Genomic DNA, 18,172 nt, shown 5'->3' on the forward strand with positions numbered 1-18,172 from the left:
TCTGTAAGAGGAGACTCCGGGTAATCTCAGATCCAACACTTTCCAGACACTAAATCAGAGTGTACGCCCTGCTATGTCCCACCCTGTCATACACATTTATCTGTGTAAAGTCTAAGCCACCATTCCACCCACCTGCAAAAAATCTGAAACCTCAAACCCATAGTCAAGATCCTAAAATTCTGCCCTGATTCTGTCTATGGGGTGAAAAAGAGCGTCCAGAGCAGATGCAGAACGTGGCAGCACTAGCTGACAGGTGAGATGTTTCTTAGTCGTTCGTGTGCCTTGGGTAGCTCTACCAGCAAAACATTTTAGAACTACTCTGACATCACTCTAGGTCAGAGAAAGCTCCAGGTCTGCAGTTTTCTTTTTGCTTCTCCAACATGGAGTGAAACGGTGAACAAAATTCATACTTCAAAGAACCAAAACCAGATGTGAGGTAACCCCGACGAATGATGCATTTATAACTCCCTTGTTCCACAACCATTGTGAAGTCATCTCTATATCAATCTCCCTCACTTTACGTTTTCAAAACTTGCTTTGCAGCCATCACTGACAGAGATAGATATATTCTTGCAAATTAAAAGGAAATCTGGAATTTGGGAAGTACACAAGTTCCTTTATAAAAAACCAGCACAGAGCAGAGACTAGGAGCACATCAGTTCCCATGCTCAAAGTTCACGGAGATATGAAAAACTAATTGCTTTATTAATCACATCCCCAGAGCTATGCTTTCATGGGTAAGATCCTGAATGTTCACATGGGCTATTCCGAGTACACAGGTGCACAAGGAAAATACTTGAGTGTTAGGGATGTTGTTGGCAGGCTGAGGAAGGAGTCCTCTCTTCAGCAATGGTGAGGCCACTCCTGAAGTGCTGTGTCTCCACTGCAGAGCGGCCACTGAAAGGCCATGAAGATGATTCACAGGCTGGAGCATCTCTCAGAGGAAGAAAGGCTGAGGGAACTGGGGAGGAGAGGCTACAGAAGTCCATGGGGGGCTTGATCAGGGTATAGAAATGCCTGAAGGGAGGGTGCCAAGAGGACAGAGCCAGGCTCTTGGCTCTGGTGTCCAAGAGACAGAACAAGACACAAAGGGCACAAACTGAAACGCAGGCGGTTCCCTCTGAGCAGGAGGAAAAGCAGTTTTTCACTGGGAGGGTGAGCAAGCACTGGAACGGGCTGCTCAGAGAGGCTGCAGAGCCCAAGGAGATGTTCCAAAGCCATCAGTGTGGCCGTGGTCCTGCACGAGCGGCTCTGGGTGGCCCTGCTCGAGCTGGGCCCCGGGACAAGGGGCCGGAGCGGGCGGCGGCCGCCCCTCAGCGCCGGCCCGGCCCCGGCGGGCGGGGAGCCCTGGGCAGCGCCCTTGGGGCAGCAGGGACCGAGCCCGGCCCGGGCTCTGGCCCCGGGACACAGCGGGAAGGGCCTCGGCCCATCGCCCTCAGCCCTGAGCCCCCTTTTCCGTCCAGCGCGGGGCTCGCCCCCGCTGCTACCAGCGAGTGCCGGGCTCCAGCTGTTGCTCAGCCCCGAACAAGCGGGGCCTGCAGGGCAGAGACTCTTCGGCCCTGGGCTTTCCCCGGCCCTTGAGGCTGCAGGGACATTCCCCACCGGAGGGGCTGTGGGGCAGAGGCAAAGGCTGCGGGTGCTCCGCTCGGGCCAGCCCTGCTGGAAGCGGGGACGGGCAGGGCAAAGCCCCGGGCCCAAGCAAGCGCTGGTCTGGAGGTGCTGGGAGCGGCCGGGGAGGCAGCGCTAAACGGAGACATTTGAAGGTCTCTTCCCACCTTCACCTGGGGCTCGGGGATTGCCCCAGGCCAGGTGCAGGACCTGGCCCCGGCCTCGTTGAACCTCGTGAGGTTCTCGTGGTCCCTCTTGTGAAGCTTGCCCAGGTCCCTGTGCACGGCCCCCGCCTTCCGTGGTGCCCCTGCCCTGCTCAGCTTCCCGTGCCCTGCAAAGGTGCTGAGGGTGAGCTGGATCCACTGTCTGTGTCCTTGGGGAGGCCATTCAAGAGCCCCGGGGCATCTCTCAGGAGGAAGCAGCTCCCGGGATCTTTCTGCACTAGAGCACGACAGAGCTGGAGTAGGACAAAGTGAACCCCAACTCCCAGCCACCCAGCCCCTTGCCCAGCTGGCCAGAAGACCAGGCCCTCAGTGGGCACTTGGTGGGGGCAGCAGGTGGCTCAGTCCTGCCCCTGTCAGAGACTGAGGAGGAGGGGGCCTTTGTCAACGTGGAGGAAGAATGGGAATCAGAGAGGGATCACGAGCTTTCCCAGTGGGGGATGTTAGGAGCTACTAAGAGGTCTCCAACTGGGAAGAGTCTCTTGAGCAAGAGCTCTCCCAAGGAGATGTCAGTAGCTCTGGAGAACTCTCCAACTGGGACGAGCACAGTGAGCAGGAGCTGTCCCAGGGAGAAGCCCTTAGCTACTGAGAACTCTCCAACTGGGAAGAATGCTTGGAGCAAGGGCTGTCCCAGGGAGAAGTCAGTAGCTCCTCAGAACTGTCTGACTGGGAAGACTCTGTTGGCCAAGAGCTTTCCAAAGAGGAAGGCTCCATTGGCCAGGAGTTGTCCAAAGGGAATGGTAACAGACCGTCCGTGCAGTCCAGTTGGGAAGATGACAGCGACAAAGAGCTTGCACACAGCAGTTGGGAACATGTCAGCGTCCACAGCAATGGGGTCAAGCCCCTGCTGCAGGAGGAGGAGGTGTGGGACAAACTGAGCTTTTTTGAGCTGAGTGAAGAAGAAGACAGAGAGCAGAGACTGGGAGCTTTTGCAGAAGATGGGCTCCCAGTGCCTGTCCCTCAGGAGGCCTGGGTTGAGCGTGGGGCAGCTGAACTGTGCCACCAAGTGCTGCTCTGGGCCTCACCTCCCCACCTGGCAGCCCAAGGGCTCCTCAGAGGACACGCAGCTTCTCCTGCCTTCGAGGAGCAGGTGCCAGAGGCAGGGACAGAGAGCCCGGTGCCTGCCTCGCTCAGCTGCTTTCTGTGCTTTTCCCAGCCGGGAGCCCTCGGGCAGCGGCCGGCGGCCCCCAAGAATCGCCCGTCCCGCTTCAGGCGGGCGCTGCGGGCGCTGCGGGCGCTGCTCCGCTGCCCCCGCCTGAGGCCACGGCCGGACAATCAGTGACCGCTGCCCGCGCCAGGCCGGGCCCCACAGGTGGTGGCTGGCCTGGAGCCTGCCCAACATCCTGAGGGAGCCACACGGGCTGCCTTTGCCTAGACGTGCCCATCCAGGCTGAGCAATCCCCAGCTGCTTTGCATCACCCCAAGGGCATCTCCCCAAGACCAAAAGTTAGCGGTGTGGCCAGCCCCCAAAGCAGCACCCATGGGGGACACTTGGTGCCGGGTGGCTCAGGGGTGAATCCCAGAGAATCATCAAGGTGGGAAGAAACCTTGATGGTCGTACAGTCCCACTGGCCCCCCAGCACCACCATGTCCCCAGATATCCCATCCAGACAACTTCAACACTTCCAGAGACAGCAACTCCACCACCTCCCTAGGCAACTTCTTCCAATACCTGACCACTGTGTCAGGGAAGACTTGTTCTAATATTTAATGTGAACCTCTCCCGGGGGAATGGAAGGCCATTTCCTCTCATCCTGAAAGGATTACATGCTGGTCCTTTGGGATTGTATCCACAAGGAATGGGCACAGATGGGAGGTGTTTCTCTAGAGACATCACTGCATGACTGTGACTTAAATGATTCTTCCAAAACGGTGAAGGTTGAATTTACGAAACATCAGTAGTAAGAAAAAAAGACCACAACCTCCCCACTCCCAAAAAACAAACAAAAAAAACCCAAACCCCCAAACAAAAACAAGAATAAGATGAAGAATAAGATGAAGAAATAGTAGTAGTAAATAAGAACAAGAATAGGAAAAGGAACAAGAATAATAATTATGAGAAGAAGAAAAGAAATAGTAGTAGTAAATAATAATAATAATATTAAATAGTTGTAGTAGTAAATAATAATATCAAATTAAAATACACATCCACACATCTAGAATCACAGAATGAAGGGGAGGGCCTTAAAGATCATCTAGTTCCAACTGACCTCTTTCCTATTTCTTTCCACCTCTCTACCTCCTCTTTCTTGGTAAACAAAATCCATATTAAATAAAATCAGTATGTTGTCCTCATATGGTCTCCTTTGCACTTTCATTCGGGCAGAGGCATCTCTCCCTCATGGGATCCTAACACCTGCGCAGGGTCCCTTCCAGCCACAAGCATTCCCGGGTTCTGCCAGCTCCTCACTTCCCTTTTCTTCTTCCCTCTGCTTCGAGCTGGGGCTGTGCTTGGGAATGTCCAGCAAAGAAGCCTTTGCTGTTTGCTCTGGGAGCCCACTCAGCTTCGGGACCTTGTCACCTGCACCTGCACAGCTCCCCTGCGAGGCACGGCAGAAACAGCGCCCCGGAAGCCTCGGGAATTGCCCTCTGTGCTCCATGACACACACTGCAATGGTCTGGAATTCCAGTTTCCAGCAAGGAAAAGAAGTTCCTGCCCTTTAAGGAAAAGCTCTGAAGGGGCTGAAAGCCAAGTGGAGCAAGGTCTTACAATGACATTTCACGACCAGCCTTCATAACTTAGTCAAGGGATGTTTTAGCACGTGGATTGGGAAAAAAATCAGGGGAGGGTCTTTGGCTGAGACCTGCCACGGGTAAAGAGAAACATTAGGAAAGAAACAGAGCAGGCACCTGCTCCATACCCACACCGAATCCCTCTATCCCCGGAGAGCTGGGTGCCCTCTCCGTGTCCCCCCTACCCTCCGAGGCACCGGACACCAACTCCAAGCCCCGGGCACCAGACGCCCATCCCGAGTCGTTTTACCCCGGGGGCACCAGGCGCCCACCCTGAACTCTACCTTCGGCGGCACAAGGAGCTCACCCTGGGCCCCTTTACTCTCTCTACCCCAGGCTACCAAGTGCCCATCCCGAGCCTCTCTATTCCCTTTACCCCAGGGTACCAGGAGCCCATCATGAACTTGTCATCTCCCCAGGGGCACCAGACGCTCATCCAAAGCCCCTCTGACCCCTGGGGGTACCAGGTGCCCACCCCAAGCCCGTCTACCCCTTTCTGCCCCCGGGGCACCAGGCGCAGGACAGCGCGGGCCGAGCAACCCCGCCAGCCCCGTTTGCCGCCTGGCAACCGCCCCCGCGCCGGCAGCGCTGGGCAGGAGCCAGAGCCGGCACCGGGGCCGTGCTTGTACTCCAGGGCCGCGCCTGTGGTCCGGAGCCCTGCCTGTGGCCAGGACCGTCCCTGTGGTCCGGGGCCAGGCCCCCCCTTCGCCGCCCCGGGGCGGGGACTGCGCCGTGGGCGGGCGGGGCAGCGCGGCGCGTCCCAGGGCAGCGCTGGTCCCTGCGCCGGCGCCCGCGGGTCGAGCTAGCGTTGCGCGGGGCTGCGGCCGCCGCTCCCCGCGGGGCGCGCCTTGGAGGGGTCCGGAGTCGCGGCCCCATTATGGTCAGCCATGGCGTGGCTGCCGGGCGGGCTGGCCGAGCTGCGCTGGGGCGCGCTGGTCGCCCTCTTCGTGGCGGCGCTGGCCACGCTGGCCGTGTACCTGGTGCAGTACGCGCTGCTGGCGCTGCGGAGGGGCCGCCCGCCGCCGCCGCCGGCCCCCGCTCCCCCGGTACAGCGGGACGAGCTGCTGGAGGAGGGCGGCTCGGTGCTGGCCTGGGCGCTGTCGCGGGGCAGCTGGAGGCGGCAGTGGCGGCGGGCCTGGGTGGCGGCGCTCCGAGCCGAGGCGGCGGAGCGGGCGGTGAGTGCCGGGATGCAGGTGATGGATGGGCGGCGGGAGGGAGGGAGGGAAGGAAGGGACGGGGGATGCCCGGCGGCGGCTCCCCCGCGCCCGCCGGGATGGGGCCGGCGCCTCCCGGCCGTGGGGCATCGCGCCGGGACGCGGCTCCGGGCGCTCCCCGCCGCCAGGAGTAGGCTGTAGGGACGCCGGGACTTGCTGCAGGGATATACCGGGTGTGTTCCTGCCCCTCCGTGTGTGTGTTTGTATATTTACACGTGTGTGTTTGGTGGCTGCTTGGCAGGGATTTGCAGGAGGAAGCTGGCCAGAGGCACGGAGTGGGCGCACGCATGGGAGGAGGGAAGGATGGGGAAGAAGGAAAACCCCGACCCCCGCAGCCCCCTGGCCGGGGCTCGCTCTGCCGATAGCATTGTTCGGGCGTGGGGAGGAGGAAACAATGGAAACTTCCTGGCCTGGGCCTGCGGCCCGTCCTTCGGCAAATAATTCCCAGAGCTGGGCTTCCCCCACGATGCCTCAGGCCCTGCTGAACCCGCGTGTGTGTGGTGTAACTCCAAGGGCTGGTGTCCTCCGAGCCCGCTGGATGGTGGGTGTGATGCTCAGGGTTTGGTCAGTTTGCCTGTAACGCGGGTCAGGGAGGATGCACAAAACGTGGCATTCCTTCTCATCCCAACCTGCCCTTCCTGAAAAAGGTGCAGTATGGCATCCTGCTCGTTAGTGTGTAATGGTATGCCCCGGTCTAAGAGGTGAGGAGGTTAGGTGAGGCTGTGGCAAGCTGATTTCCTTGTCCTGAGGACTGAACCCTTGTCATGTCAGTGCAAAATGCTGAGGATAAACTGTCTAGGAAGTGGCATGTCCCCGGGTCTCTGAATTTGCGTGCCTCTTAGACCTAAGAGGTTCCTTCTTATGTGTCAGGGAGCAGCCTGGGGAAGAAGGAAGAGTGGGGCAACATGTGTGTGTGAAAGATAAGAAATAAAAATTAACACTTTCCAAATATCATTGTAAGTTGGGCAGCGGAAAGAAAATATTTTGTCCGCCCTTTCAAATTGCATGGTGCAGTAGAGAAAAGAGTGGGTTGTGCTAAGAAATGAAGGTTTGCCCTTCACTTGTGGAAGAGAAGGGTCCAGACAGCTTGGGCACAGGTGCTGGGAACTGAAAGTAACCAGACACAAGTGGCAGCTTCCCATCCCTGACCAGAGGGCAAAGCCCCTCGGACAGGGACGCGCACACCCTCCCTGCCTGGGTGAGCAGCTGGAGCCGGGAGTTGAGCGCCTGGCTCTGCGGCGTGGCATTGCTCCCACTGTCAGCCTCCCAAAACAATGTCAGCAGCACGGAGCTAATGAAATTCCTGCGTGCAAAACAACCTCGGGTGATGAGGGAAGTGGGGCTGAGTGCTCAGTGTGGGTAGCAGGTGGAGAATGCAGTGCTGATGCTTCTGAAAGTATGACCTCAATGCCCAAAGGCTGCCTTCTCCTTACTGTCTGTGTGAAGACTGAGTGGCTGTCATCACTGTCTGCCGTCACTGGTGAGGAGGGCTGGGCAGGGGAAGGCTTCTTTCCTCACCTCTGCAAGATGATATTTGGGGTTTCTTAGTTTTGGCATCGCCTACTGCAGCCATACTGTTAGGCCAAACCAAACAGACCTTTTCAAACTACAGCACTGATAAATCTTTGCTGAAGAACAGCAGTTTCACTGAACCCTGTTGCTGTTCATGGACTTGGCTCTGCACTGTGTACCTTGATATTCTACTACAGGGAAAGATGAGTTATGATTAGGCCCATAGTTATGTCCTAAGTATATGTTTTCAGGCTCTACCCTGTATTATGTAGTGAGGTGTCATGCAATTAATACATGGAAGTTTTGACATACATTTGCAATTCCAGGAACTTGACTGGCAGTGCATTTTTATCACTTGTTTTCAAGTGATGGGTTCGTCACCTAATGGTGCTTCTTTTTTTTCTTCTTTCTTAGGATTCAGAGTTGCTCACATTTGAGGAAGATGACCCAGCAGAACCACTTGAGCTAGCAGTTAAAGAAGTTACTAGTGTTGTAAAGTCAGCTGGAGAGAAGGTAAACTTTGGATTTGTTGCCTTTCAGTGTACTTTGGGTCAGGAAATGTTTTGTTAGCATCAGTGGAAGTTTTATTTGTCAATAGATCTGTACCCTTGACCTGCGTTTGTCAAGGCAGGAAAGAGGCTTCCTCTCTAATGAACCTGTGCAAGCTCTCTGCGTGGATTCACTTCTTTAGCAAGTCATGAGCAGAATGTACTCCAGGGCTTCCACCAAATGCACAATAACCAGGGTTATGCCAAGTTTATAGCTACGTCCCCAATGAGCTCATGGAGCAGCCTTCTCCCCCACCTCCACAGTCCTGATGATGGTTCCCCATCCTATTGCTGAAATGTGCAGTGGGAACTTCAAAGAGAAGAAAGAAATTTCTCTTCTGGGACAGGCAAACATCTTTGTCTGCCTCTTGCTGTTTGTGTGGCTGATGATAGGTTTGCTTCCTAAGTGGGAGCTGAGTAAGGATCAGTGGAACAGGTGCAAAGTCCTGAGGGTGAAGTCTTGACTCTGCTGGACCCTGTATTTGGTGAGGAGCAAGTGATTCCTTTCTTCCTCTCCCACTGGGAGGTAGTTCAGTGCATGTGAAATTAAAAGAAGGCAGAACGTGGCTCTTGGAACAGTAAAAATGCATTAAAAGGGGAAAAAAAAATCTATGTATGTTTATTAGCAATGATAGCTCCTGCATTTTTGTCCTAGTGACTAAGTACTGGTTACATCTGAGCTCTGCTCAGCTTTAGGCACCTGCATCAAATTAGCCTAATGCTCTTCTTTTACTTTTGCTTTGTTATTTTGCTTTGCTCATCTGATTTAGATGCTAAGCAGCTCTACTATGATTCTTTTGAAAACTATGCATGCTTATCTGCCTGATACACAACTTAGAGGCACACCCTGACTGGTGGCAGCTGGGGATTATTAACATGTAAAGCTGTTTGTGTACTTATTTTCTCTTTTTTGTAAAATTTATTTCAGTACCAGTGGTCCCTGCCCCAGCAGTGGGGCTGGAGAGACTGGACTTGGTAGGGCTGTAGGGTTGGCACAACTGTTACTAGGTGCCACTGGAAGATGCCACGATGGGAAATTGTAAGGAGAGAGCCCTGCTAGGTGTGAAGGTGATGTGCTGTGTCGTGTGTGAAGCCAGAACCTGAGGGAGAGCTGCTGCAAGTAAAAGCTGGCAAATAACAGCACAAAAAACTGGTGTCTTGCAGTGCAGTGTCTAAAATGTTGCTGGAAGGGACAGGCAAGGCTGGGTTGAGCCATTTCAGCATCTTAATCGAGCTGTTACACTGCAGACAGAAATCTGACATGGTTTCAAAATAGCTTAAACCAATAGAAGCACATTTTAAATGTATTGGAATAAAACAAGTTCCCTTTCATACACTGGGTTCTTCTGAACTCTGCCATTTCCATAATCTTGTGCACAGCTGCTGGAAAAAGTTCTCTGAATCATTCTTACTCCTTCAGTAAAGGTACAACTTGAATATTTATTTGAATTACAGCGTATAATAACCTTAGAGTGGCAGTCTGGTAGCTACTTTTCCTTCTTCTTTAAATGCATACATTTCTCTAAACACCTCAGGAGTTCTCTTACATGGTAATTGTCTCTTACATATTCCTCAGGTAATACCAAAGATCCCAAGGTGGTGTTTGGTTTTTTGGGGTTTTTTTTTTTTGTGTTTTCTTTTCCCCTCTTGCTCTTGAAACTCTTAATGATTGCATGTGAAATCGAAATCTCTCTGCAGCTTGACCAAACTCAAACTTGTGACAGAAATTGGTGCTGCACAGTGCAGTGCTGCAGACATGGTCGGAATGCTGCTGGTTCTCAGCTTGGCCAAAGCTGTGGTGATAGGAACAGAGCTGCTCTGTGGCTGAAGGTTACACCACACTGCTCCTTGATAAAGCCTCTATTTATGTGTTGCCTTCACTCCAGTTTTGGGCCAGAGCCTAAATATATAGAATGAAGCGGCCTGTTTTCATTGTGTGGTATTGGTTGTTTTGTTTTAATAAACATTAGAAATATTCTTAGTCTTAGCTTTTTCTGCCAGCCTTTCCATTAGTGCAGTCTGTTTCCAGAGGACTTGAACTTCACAACAGAAACGGCAACAAAAAAGGCAACAAAAAATGAGGAGTCTCTTGCTGGGGTCTTGGCACAGAGGGTTTGGAAGGAGCAGGCTATGACAGAAGTCTCTCTTCTTTTTCTGCTTCATGCTCGAATGGGAAGGGGTAAAATTCCTTCAGACTGCCATTCCTTTAATGTCACTGCTGCACTCCTAACTGGGACCATTCCTAATTATGGACATGTGTTTATTTCTGATTATTTTTGGTGGGGTGAACTACCCTGACCATGATGTACAGTTCCTGTTGTCTTTTAACTCCTCATTTTGCTTCAAAAGCCATTTCAGAGCTTTGCTGCTTTAATGACGGGTTTTTTTTACAAGCCTAGATGGAATTATGGCCCGTGGAGATTTTGTCCTTGGCTTTTTTTAGTTTTTTCACTAATATAATCCTTTTTTCTCAATGTGTTTACTCTTCTTCCATGGTGCTTGCTGTCAGTAAATGTATTATGAAGGGATTATATTTCCTTCCAGCTTTTGTTTAGCTTGCCTACATAAGTTGCTCCTTAAGTCTCCTCTTACAATGCTGTCCTGGCTCCTAAGTCTCTCCCATGCACCCTTTCTCAGCGGCAGCTCCAGTTAAATCCATGTTCTTAAACTTGATGGCTGAAGGGACACACAGCCCTACAGGGAGCTCTCACTATGCAAGGAGATGGCTTCTTTTTGTCTCTGAAAGTACTTTCCTGAGGGGTTTTAGTCTGCAGTCTGCCTCTCCTGTGGCTGCTTCACGCTGTGAGTGCCTTGTTGCATCAAGGTCTCTCTCCCTGAGGTGCTCTCCTGGTGATAAGATGTCCTTTGTATGAGCAGTAGTTGTTAATTCTTACGAACACACGCACTACGTAGTTTGTATTGCATTCCTCTCCTACGTTTCAAGGTCTTTCAGCTTTCCTGTGGGATGACCTAATCTTCCTTTATGTTGCTGCTTCCCAGCTTGCTTTCCTGAGCATCACGTTTTCTTTCAGGTTTCTCTTGAGGTACATTGGACTTTAACTGTGCAGTAGGGTCAGTGCCTGAAAGACTCTCTTGTAACCTGTTTCCAGCTTTCACTGTACTGTCCTCTCCTTTTCAAACATCCCAGTCCACCTTAATGGGGGAATGATGGAGTACAAGCTTAATTATTAGTGGGGTGAGCCTACAAAAGTAAGCAAGACAACATTATGATCTAATCCTCTTCAGAACTGAGTGCCTTCTCAAAGGAAGACATCGGGTGGGAGTTTGTTTGCTTCACTGGAGATGATCCTGGGTTTGGCACTGTCTTCCAGCTGCTTCTGCAGATGTGTGGGCCTCCTATAGGTTTGTGCCACATCTGCCAGCTTGGCACAGGGATCAGGGAAGCCTTAGCACCCTGACACAGGGAAACTCTCTGCAGTGAATCACTCTCCAAGCTACCGCAGCACAAACTGGCAAACCTCTCCTGGGCTTTACTGTCTCCTCTTGGTCTCTGTGTCTTCAGCTGTGCTGTGTCTCAGATGGTTTGAAAAGACTTGCACAACGGTGAGGCCGAACTAGCAATTCTATTTCTGGTGTTGATTTATTTTCCCCCTTATGAAATATAAGTACTTCTTCTTGTCCTCACACTGTTTGATGTTCACTGAGCTTGTTAGGTGGATTGAAAATTCTTCCTGTCCTGTCTCCTCGTACTCCCTGGTTGTTTGTTTTATTTCCTCTCTCCCCTTTTTTCCCACCTATTTGAATTTGAATGTGTTGGCCTCAAAGGAGTGGATAAATTCACACATTCTATCAACTTCTTCTTTGTTTCTGTTGCTGACATTGAAACTCTGTCCTGCACTGAGTCCATCACTCACTCTGCCTCCACCGTGGTGTTTACCACCATTTGGAAAACTGGTTGAGGTTTTCACTGTATTTACAGGCAAATTCAGTTTGATGCTGGCTCCTAAAAGTTCACACCTACCTGTGCCTGGGTTAGACATTGCATTTGTCATCTCCCCTTCATTTGCTTTGGTCACTTGGTCAATTGTTTGGGTAAAGAGGGGGTGGAGAAGAAGCTGGAGAAACCCCTTCAAGAAATTAAGAAATTGGCTCTGGTAACCAAGAAGATCATGTAATTCTTCTGAACAGCTGAGTGTTAATGACTGTCAAAAGGAAGAAGTTTTTGACTTGAAAAATTTTTTTGTGGTGAGGTTTTAATCCAAACACACAGACTGTCTGTGTGATCCCTGACAAGATAAGTGTTCCATGCCAAAAAAAAAAAAGAGCTTTCTCATAGTAGTACTCTGGGAGACATATGGGAAATCATGAGGGTCCTAAATCTTACAGTGAGATCAAGGCAACTTTCACTGTGTGGTTGCCTCCTGGTGAATTCTAATTTTCTTGTGAAAATGTTAAATATTTGTATTACTTACATACTACGGAGTAACCTCAAGTAACCTGCTCTTTCTAGAAGTAAATACCAAGTGCAGTAAAAGCAGTTTCCTTCCAGAAAACAAACAAAAAAGGCACTCAAGGCCTGTACTGCTGGGGGTTTTACATACATGTGGTGTGGTCAGGGCCTGGGGAAGGTGAAGAAAATCTTCCCCACCAGGGCTGTCAGAACTTCCCCCTGAAGTCACAGCCCTTCAGCTCAGGGAGGGAACCTGCTGCTGCACTTGGAGAGGGAAGAATAAAGAAAAGGGAAGGTGTAATGCACAAATTAATGGGGTGCCAGTGCCAAACCTGAAACCTCAAGGCAAGAGGACACCATGTGTGAGGAGGAGGGGCACCATGGTGCTTCTTGAGATTAAGCTGCTTCTGCTGCTACTTCAGGAAGGAAAAAACAGAAATTTTGCAGCTCTGTCCAGAGGAATTGCAAAGGGAAAATGTCTGGATATAAAGGGGGAGGGCAAAGCAAGGGGAAGGGTTTTAGTAGCTTCAAGTACCCAAGTTTGGACACTTGGCTTTCTCAGATAGTCAGTCTTTCTCAAAGTGCAGTGCTTTTTCAGTCTCCTTTGTTCCTGCAGTTGTTTATCTGGAAGAGAATTGTTTTTAGGATAATTGTACTTAAAATTTTAGGTACATGTGAGCAAGTTGTGTTACAGCATCTGCAGCTCAGGGGAGCTGGGTGTCAGTCTCAGGCACGTGAGGAACTGAGACCAGCCAGGTCAGGGAGTTTTGGCCACTGCAGCTCGTCCCATCATGGGCTGGAGTGGTCAGGGGTGAAGAGGAGGGGCTGGAAACAGTAGGAATAACATCCTGGCATTGGGGTGATGAAGTACCAGCTGTGTGTGGGGAGGGATGGCAGAGGGCTGAGGAGGAGCAGGGACACAAGTACCTGAGGAGGTGCTGGGAACCCCTTCCCTGGGAGATCCCCAAAGCACATGGAGAGAAGAGTGTTTGTGCCAAGGGAGGTGCTGAAGGGAGAAAATACCTTGGTCTTGGTTTCTTTGTGCTTGTATTTCACCTCACCCTATTTCTGCTAATGTAGGAGACGTGCCTTGTCCAGATGTGGGATCACAAAAGAGGGCTGGGAGGTGACCCCTCTGGGAGTCCAGAATCAGCTGGTCCCAGCTGCTGGGCAGGGCTTGATTTTTAAAGAGCAGGTTGTTATAAAAGCGTCAGATTTTCTAGACTCTAAATCACAAAGGTGTTGATGGCTGGGGATGTCTTTGGTGAGAGGAGTGAGAGACACAATGAGGAACATAAATGAAATTAAAGGGGAGCTCTCCTCCCATCAGTCCAGGTTCCTCTGTTTTCTTGTGGATACCTATCCTTCCTCTTTCTCCCCCTGCCAACCAGAAAGGGGTGCTTTGCCTGGCCCTCCCTTCTCCAGCTCTTTGTCTGTGCAGAGAAAATGAATTGGAGGAAGCAGGTTGGAACAAGGCGGGGGAAAAGGAGCAGAGCAAGGGAAGCTTCAGTGTTTTTCTTTGTGTGACTGCCATGGGGGAAATGGCCTACATATTTCTGCTCTGGTCTATCAAAATCACCTGCTACATTTCTAAAGGAATGTCACTCAGCAAGGGAAGCAGCACTTGCAGTCTCTTTAATCACCTTCTCACCACTTGAGGCAGCACTGTAGATGAAAACAAAGCTGCTTTCTCTTCAAATTCTATCCCAGAATTCTGCTTCTCTCAGTATTTTGACTCCATCATCCATCCTGCTCCCAGAACAAAGGGATTCAGCTGACATAAAGACATATTATTTTCCATTTACAAACATGGAACCACTCCTTTTGATGATTGGATTAAAAATTGACAGGCGTCTGTACCTGAAAACCACAGTTATCTTAGTAGAAGTGGGGGCAGAAGGGGAGTAGGGCTTAGTAGATGCTGCTGGTAGAAAATAAATTAATCAAGGGGACTAAAAGTCCAAACTCCACTGGTCTGGGCTTTGAAATGAAAGGTAAAAATCTATGTAAAAAACTGATTTAGCATCTCTTGACAAAATGCAGAAAGAAAAATGAAAGTTCCACCACCTGCAGTGTCTGTTTCTGTCCTTTACTTGGAATTAAACATGATTAAGAAACAAGTGGCACATGAAGTCATCTGCCATCTCTCTGGCCACACTTTTATTTTTTTTTTAAAGCATTAATCAACCACATACCTGGCAACCTTGGCTCTTGGACATCCAGAAATTCCTGATGAATGGCTCTGCATCGCATGTGCAGCAAGTCCAGCTTGTTCTCAATGCCCTGAACTTCCTACGTGGAAAAAACGTGTATGGATGATAAAACACTGCATTTAGGATATAGAAGTGTCAGCGGTTTTTGCATCAGACCTGTCCTTTTTCCTCCTCTTCCCTCAAAAAAAGAGGGAAGAACCTTTTAATTTTAGAAGTCTTTAAAGAGTCATTGTGTCAATCCATTACTTTGAATGAAAGGAGCGATTCTCTGTTTCAACTCAGCTACAAGTAAAACAAGCAGCTGGGCTCTTTGTTCTTGTTAGCTATTAAAAATCCTTTATATTTTACTATAATACTGGGTGTTGGTGTTGATTGTGTGGAATTAAGGTCGGAAATCACTTCTGAAGGAATTTGGACTTTGGGAAGGGGAGAGGTGAGGGAAGCTCATTTGTCCACTTCTAAGCTATAATTTGCAGAAGACATACCTGAAAAGGCAAATCTTACTGCTTGTGGGTGTGGTTAGGATTTTTATTTGTCATATCCACCTCCCCACCCCCTGCTTCTGTAATTAAGTCTCTACCTTAATGGATGTAGTCAGGCCCTCGATAAAGCCCTGGCCATCCTTAAAGTGCACCCTAGAGAGCCCAGGGAGATGAAATGTATTTAAGGAGGGCCTGATAAGGATCTTCCAGGAGGTACATGATTCCTTTCAAAGCTTTCAGCTTCAATTCCAGTGCCCATAAGTGGAGCAGTAAGTGCACAAACACAATTTAATAGCACTGTGCAGAGTTTTTGTCAGACAAACCTTGCAGGGAATTATTTGTCTGTGCATTGCATTGACCTGGTTCCCTTTGCCTGAGTCAGTGTAAGGAGGGCCCAGCTGTCCTTGCCACAGTGGGGACAGTAACCACAGAGGGACAGTGACAAGCAGCTCTCCTCAACCAGCACATCTGTTTGCAAAATAAACGTGTCTCTGTGGTGTGATGAATAATTTCTGACTCCCACCCCATGGGCTTTCCTGCGCTGCCAGGAACACTCCAGGAATTTCTGCACACTCCAGGAATTTTGCATGGCAGCTCCAGCAGCTCAGTTTGCAGAGGGGAGGGAGGAAAAACTGTCCAGTGTTTACAAACTCAGTGTGATAACAAGTTAAATTACTGCTCCTAAAAGTGTATTGCAGTCAAGTGGCACTCAGACTTTTCCCAGACATTTAGCTTTGTCACCACATTTCAGGGCCTTTCTTGGTTTGGTCAAAGGCTTGGATAAATTCTTAAAGGCCCCTGCTCCTTCTTATCCCTCTGAGAACTGGAATTACGCAGACAAAATCCTCTTCTGTAGCAGCAGCAGGTTTATACCAAAGTTTCACATTTGTAGGATACCACTAAAGTAAAGATTGTTTGGTAAATCAGCTGTCCTGTTTAGGCTACTTAGAGCAGAAGAGAGGAAGAACAAACATCTTTGTCTCCCTTTTGCAAAACTGCCCTGTGAGCTTTTTATTGAGGATTTTTTTTTTCATAGATCTGTGAAATGGAAAGGTGTCTTTGTCGGGCAAGGAGTTACTCTTGAATTAGGTAACAATACAAAAGAAGTTTGGGAAAATGCCATAATTTGCAGGTATTAAATTTCACGTACAGATTGGAACTCTTGAGGTCTGTGCTTTTAGAAGAATGTACAGAAGGAGGTAGGGACATGAATGAAGTTGCTTAGAAATTTCCCACCTGTGCAACTTCTGCTAGCTTAAATTCCTTTCTTATTTTCTTTCTTGCCTTCAGCATCGCTTCTCAAGACTTAATTTATATTTCCCTTCATTTCCTCTTATCCTTTTCCTTTCTTCAGGTGGTTTCTTGCAATGTTGTGGGAGATTCTGTTAAATTCCTCGTTGCTGTCTCAGCCCCTCCGCCTGCAGCTGCCGAAGCTCAGTCATATTTTGTGAAGCTGTCCCCAGTCCACCTGCAGGTAAAGTCTTAAGTGTTGTTTTCTCTTCTCTTCCTTTTGTTTCCCTCTGGGGCAAGTGGTAAATACAGAAATTAAGCTGCCTCTTCAGGAGACTGGGGATAAGTAACATGTTGGGTAGACTGCTTGGGTGTACAGAACAATTCCCTTTTTTAACTGGCGTGCACTCTCAAAGCTTAAGCAACTTCTGCCTTCTTGGAGTGTCAGTTTGAAGTTACTCAAAAATTGGTATCATTCTTCCTGTGTCAAGCCTTAGTATGGAGTTTGACCTGCAGTTTCCTTAACAGGACACCAGAACACTCTACAATAACTTTTTTCCTGTCCACAGCTTCAGGTCTATGTGAAAGACAAAGGAGAAGACGTGAAAGTTGAGTGGTTCCTCATTAACACCAATGAAATCAACTTTGAAATCCAGCCAGCAGTGCAGGAGGTCAGTCAGTAAGTTTTATTTGTTGTAATGGTAGAGCAGATGGGTCTCCATCCCCTTGGTCCAAGATGTGTTGTAAAGCATCTGCCATGGGTCACCCATCAAACACCTGCATCTCTGAAATCCAGCAGCATCTCTCAAGATTACTGAAACAAGTCTGTATTTGGCAGACAAATGACTTTGCAAACATCTTTCATCCAAATTTAAGGTGTGAAAAATGTCTGTTCTTAATTATCTTATCTTAGAACACTTCTAAAATAATAAAAAAAACCCCAGTTGTAGTGGTATTCCTATCAAAGCAATTACAATATTGCTCCTTCCCTAGTTTAAATCACTGTTGAAATCTGGCAACAGTAGATCAGAAACAGCTGTGAAAAATACAGTTATTTAAGGAAATAATGGATGATCTAAAAATATTTTGATGCTTTTGGAATTGCACCTTCTCTTTGTATATAAGCACTGATTCATTGGGGATTGTTTTACTGAGACATCCCCTGAAAGAGTTTTGTCTTGTGTGGGATTCTCTTCTGCCTTTGACCCTTCACAATTTGTTTTTTGGCACAAATGTGGTGATTTAACTGTTTCTTACAACTCTGGGGGAAGACTTGCTTGTGTTTTGTGAAGTTTTTTTCTTGACTGAAGGCCTTGTTAAAAAATAAGTTTATTGTAGAGCTGCTTCTAAAGACCTGTACTGAGTGAGCTGCAATCATAATAATTTATTACCACAGCTTTTGTCCATGAACATGGGAAACTCATAACAAGACAGACAAGCCTTTTGAAGTGTATTTTAATGTAGGTTTTACCATGCACATGTAGCATATGAATGACCTTCATATGCTGGGGTGGCATGTTGATTATCCACATTTGAACAGTCATTAAATATTAAATCCTTACTGACAAACACAGATGACTCTGGTGCAGTCACTGGACTTCACAATCAGCTTTCTGAGAGGTGCCCAAGTCCAGCGTTGCAGAGTTGCACCTGTTAGCTTTGCCTGCATTTTTACAATGAGCCTGTTAAGTTCTTTAATAGTTAGAGGGCATTATTTTCACTTTGAAGTTTCTATTAGCACTTACAGAAGAGGAGAGGCAATAAACAAAGGGCTAAAGCCTGTGAGTAAGCTACACCTCAGCAATTGCTCCAGCTCCTAAACTTAAATGTCAGCTTTTGTGTCTTGTTTTTTTCCTCTCTCGGAAGCAACACTGTGTGTACAAATAAATACCTTTAATTACTTGTGATTATCTCCACGGTGGTTCTGTCATCACAGAAGCTGGGTATAATGACCCATTTTCTCTTGGTAATGGCTGGGTGAACCTGAGTTGTGTTGGGCA

The 18,172-nt window shown here is 49.0% G+C and overlaps 1 protein-coding gene across 2 annotated transcripts in view; it reads left to right on the forward strand.

The window, feature by feature from the left end:
- Positions 1 to 5,328: 5,328 nt before the first annotated feature.
- Positions 5,329 to 18,172, forward strand: part of C2CD2 (C2 calcium dependent domain containing 2) — a 31,965-nt gene continuing 19,121 nt past the window's right edge. Inside the window, exons 1-4 of one of the 2 annotated variants that reach the window (XM_039553159.1) lie at positions 5,329 to 5,737; positions 7,703 to 7,801; positions 16,297 to 16,416; positions 16,742 to 16,843. In XM_039553159.1, coding sequence (XP_039409093.1) covers positions 5,450 to 5,737; positions 7,703 to 7,801; positions 16,297 to 16,416; positions 16,742 to 16,843 — 609 coding nt within the window. In that variant the 5' untranslated portion in view covers positions 5,329 to 5,449. The remainder of the gene's footprint in view (positions 5,738 to 7,702; positions 7,802 to 16,296; positions 16,417 to 16,741; positions 16,844 to 18,172) is intronic. The other variant, XM_039553155.1, reaches the window with a different exon arrangement.

The sequence above is a fragment of the Corvus cornix genome, chromosome 1, assembly GCF_000738735.6.
Source record: "Corvus cornix cornix isolate S_Up_H32 chromosome 1, ASM73873v5, whole genome shotgun sequence".
Lineage (NCBI taxonomy): Eukaryota > Metazoa > Chordata > Aves > Passeriformes > Corvidae > Corvus > Corvus cornix.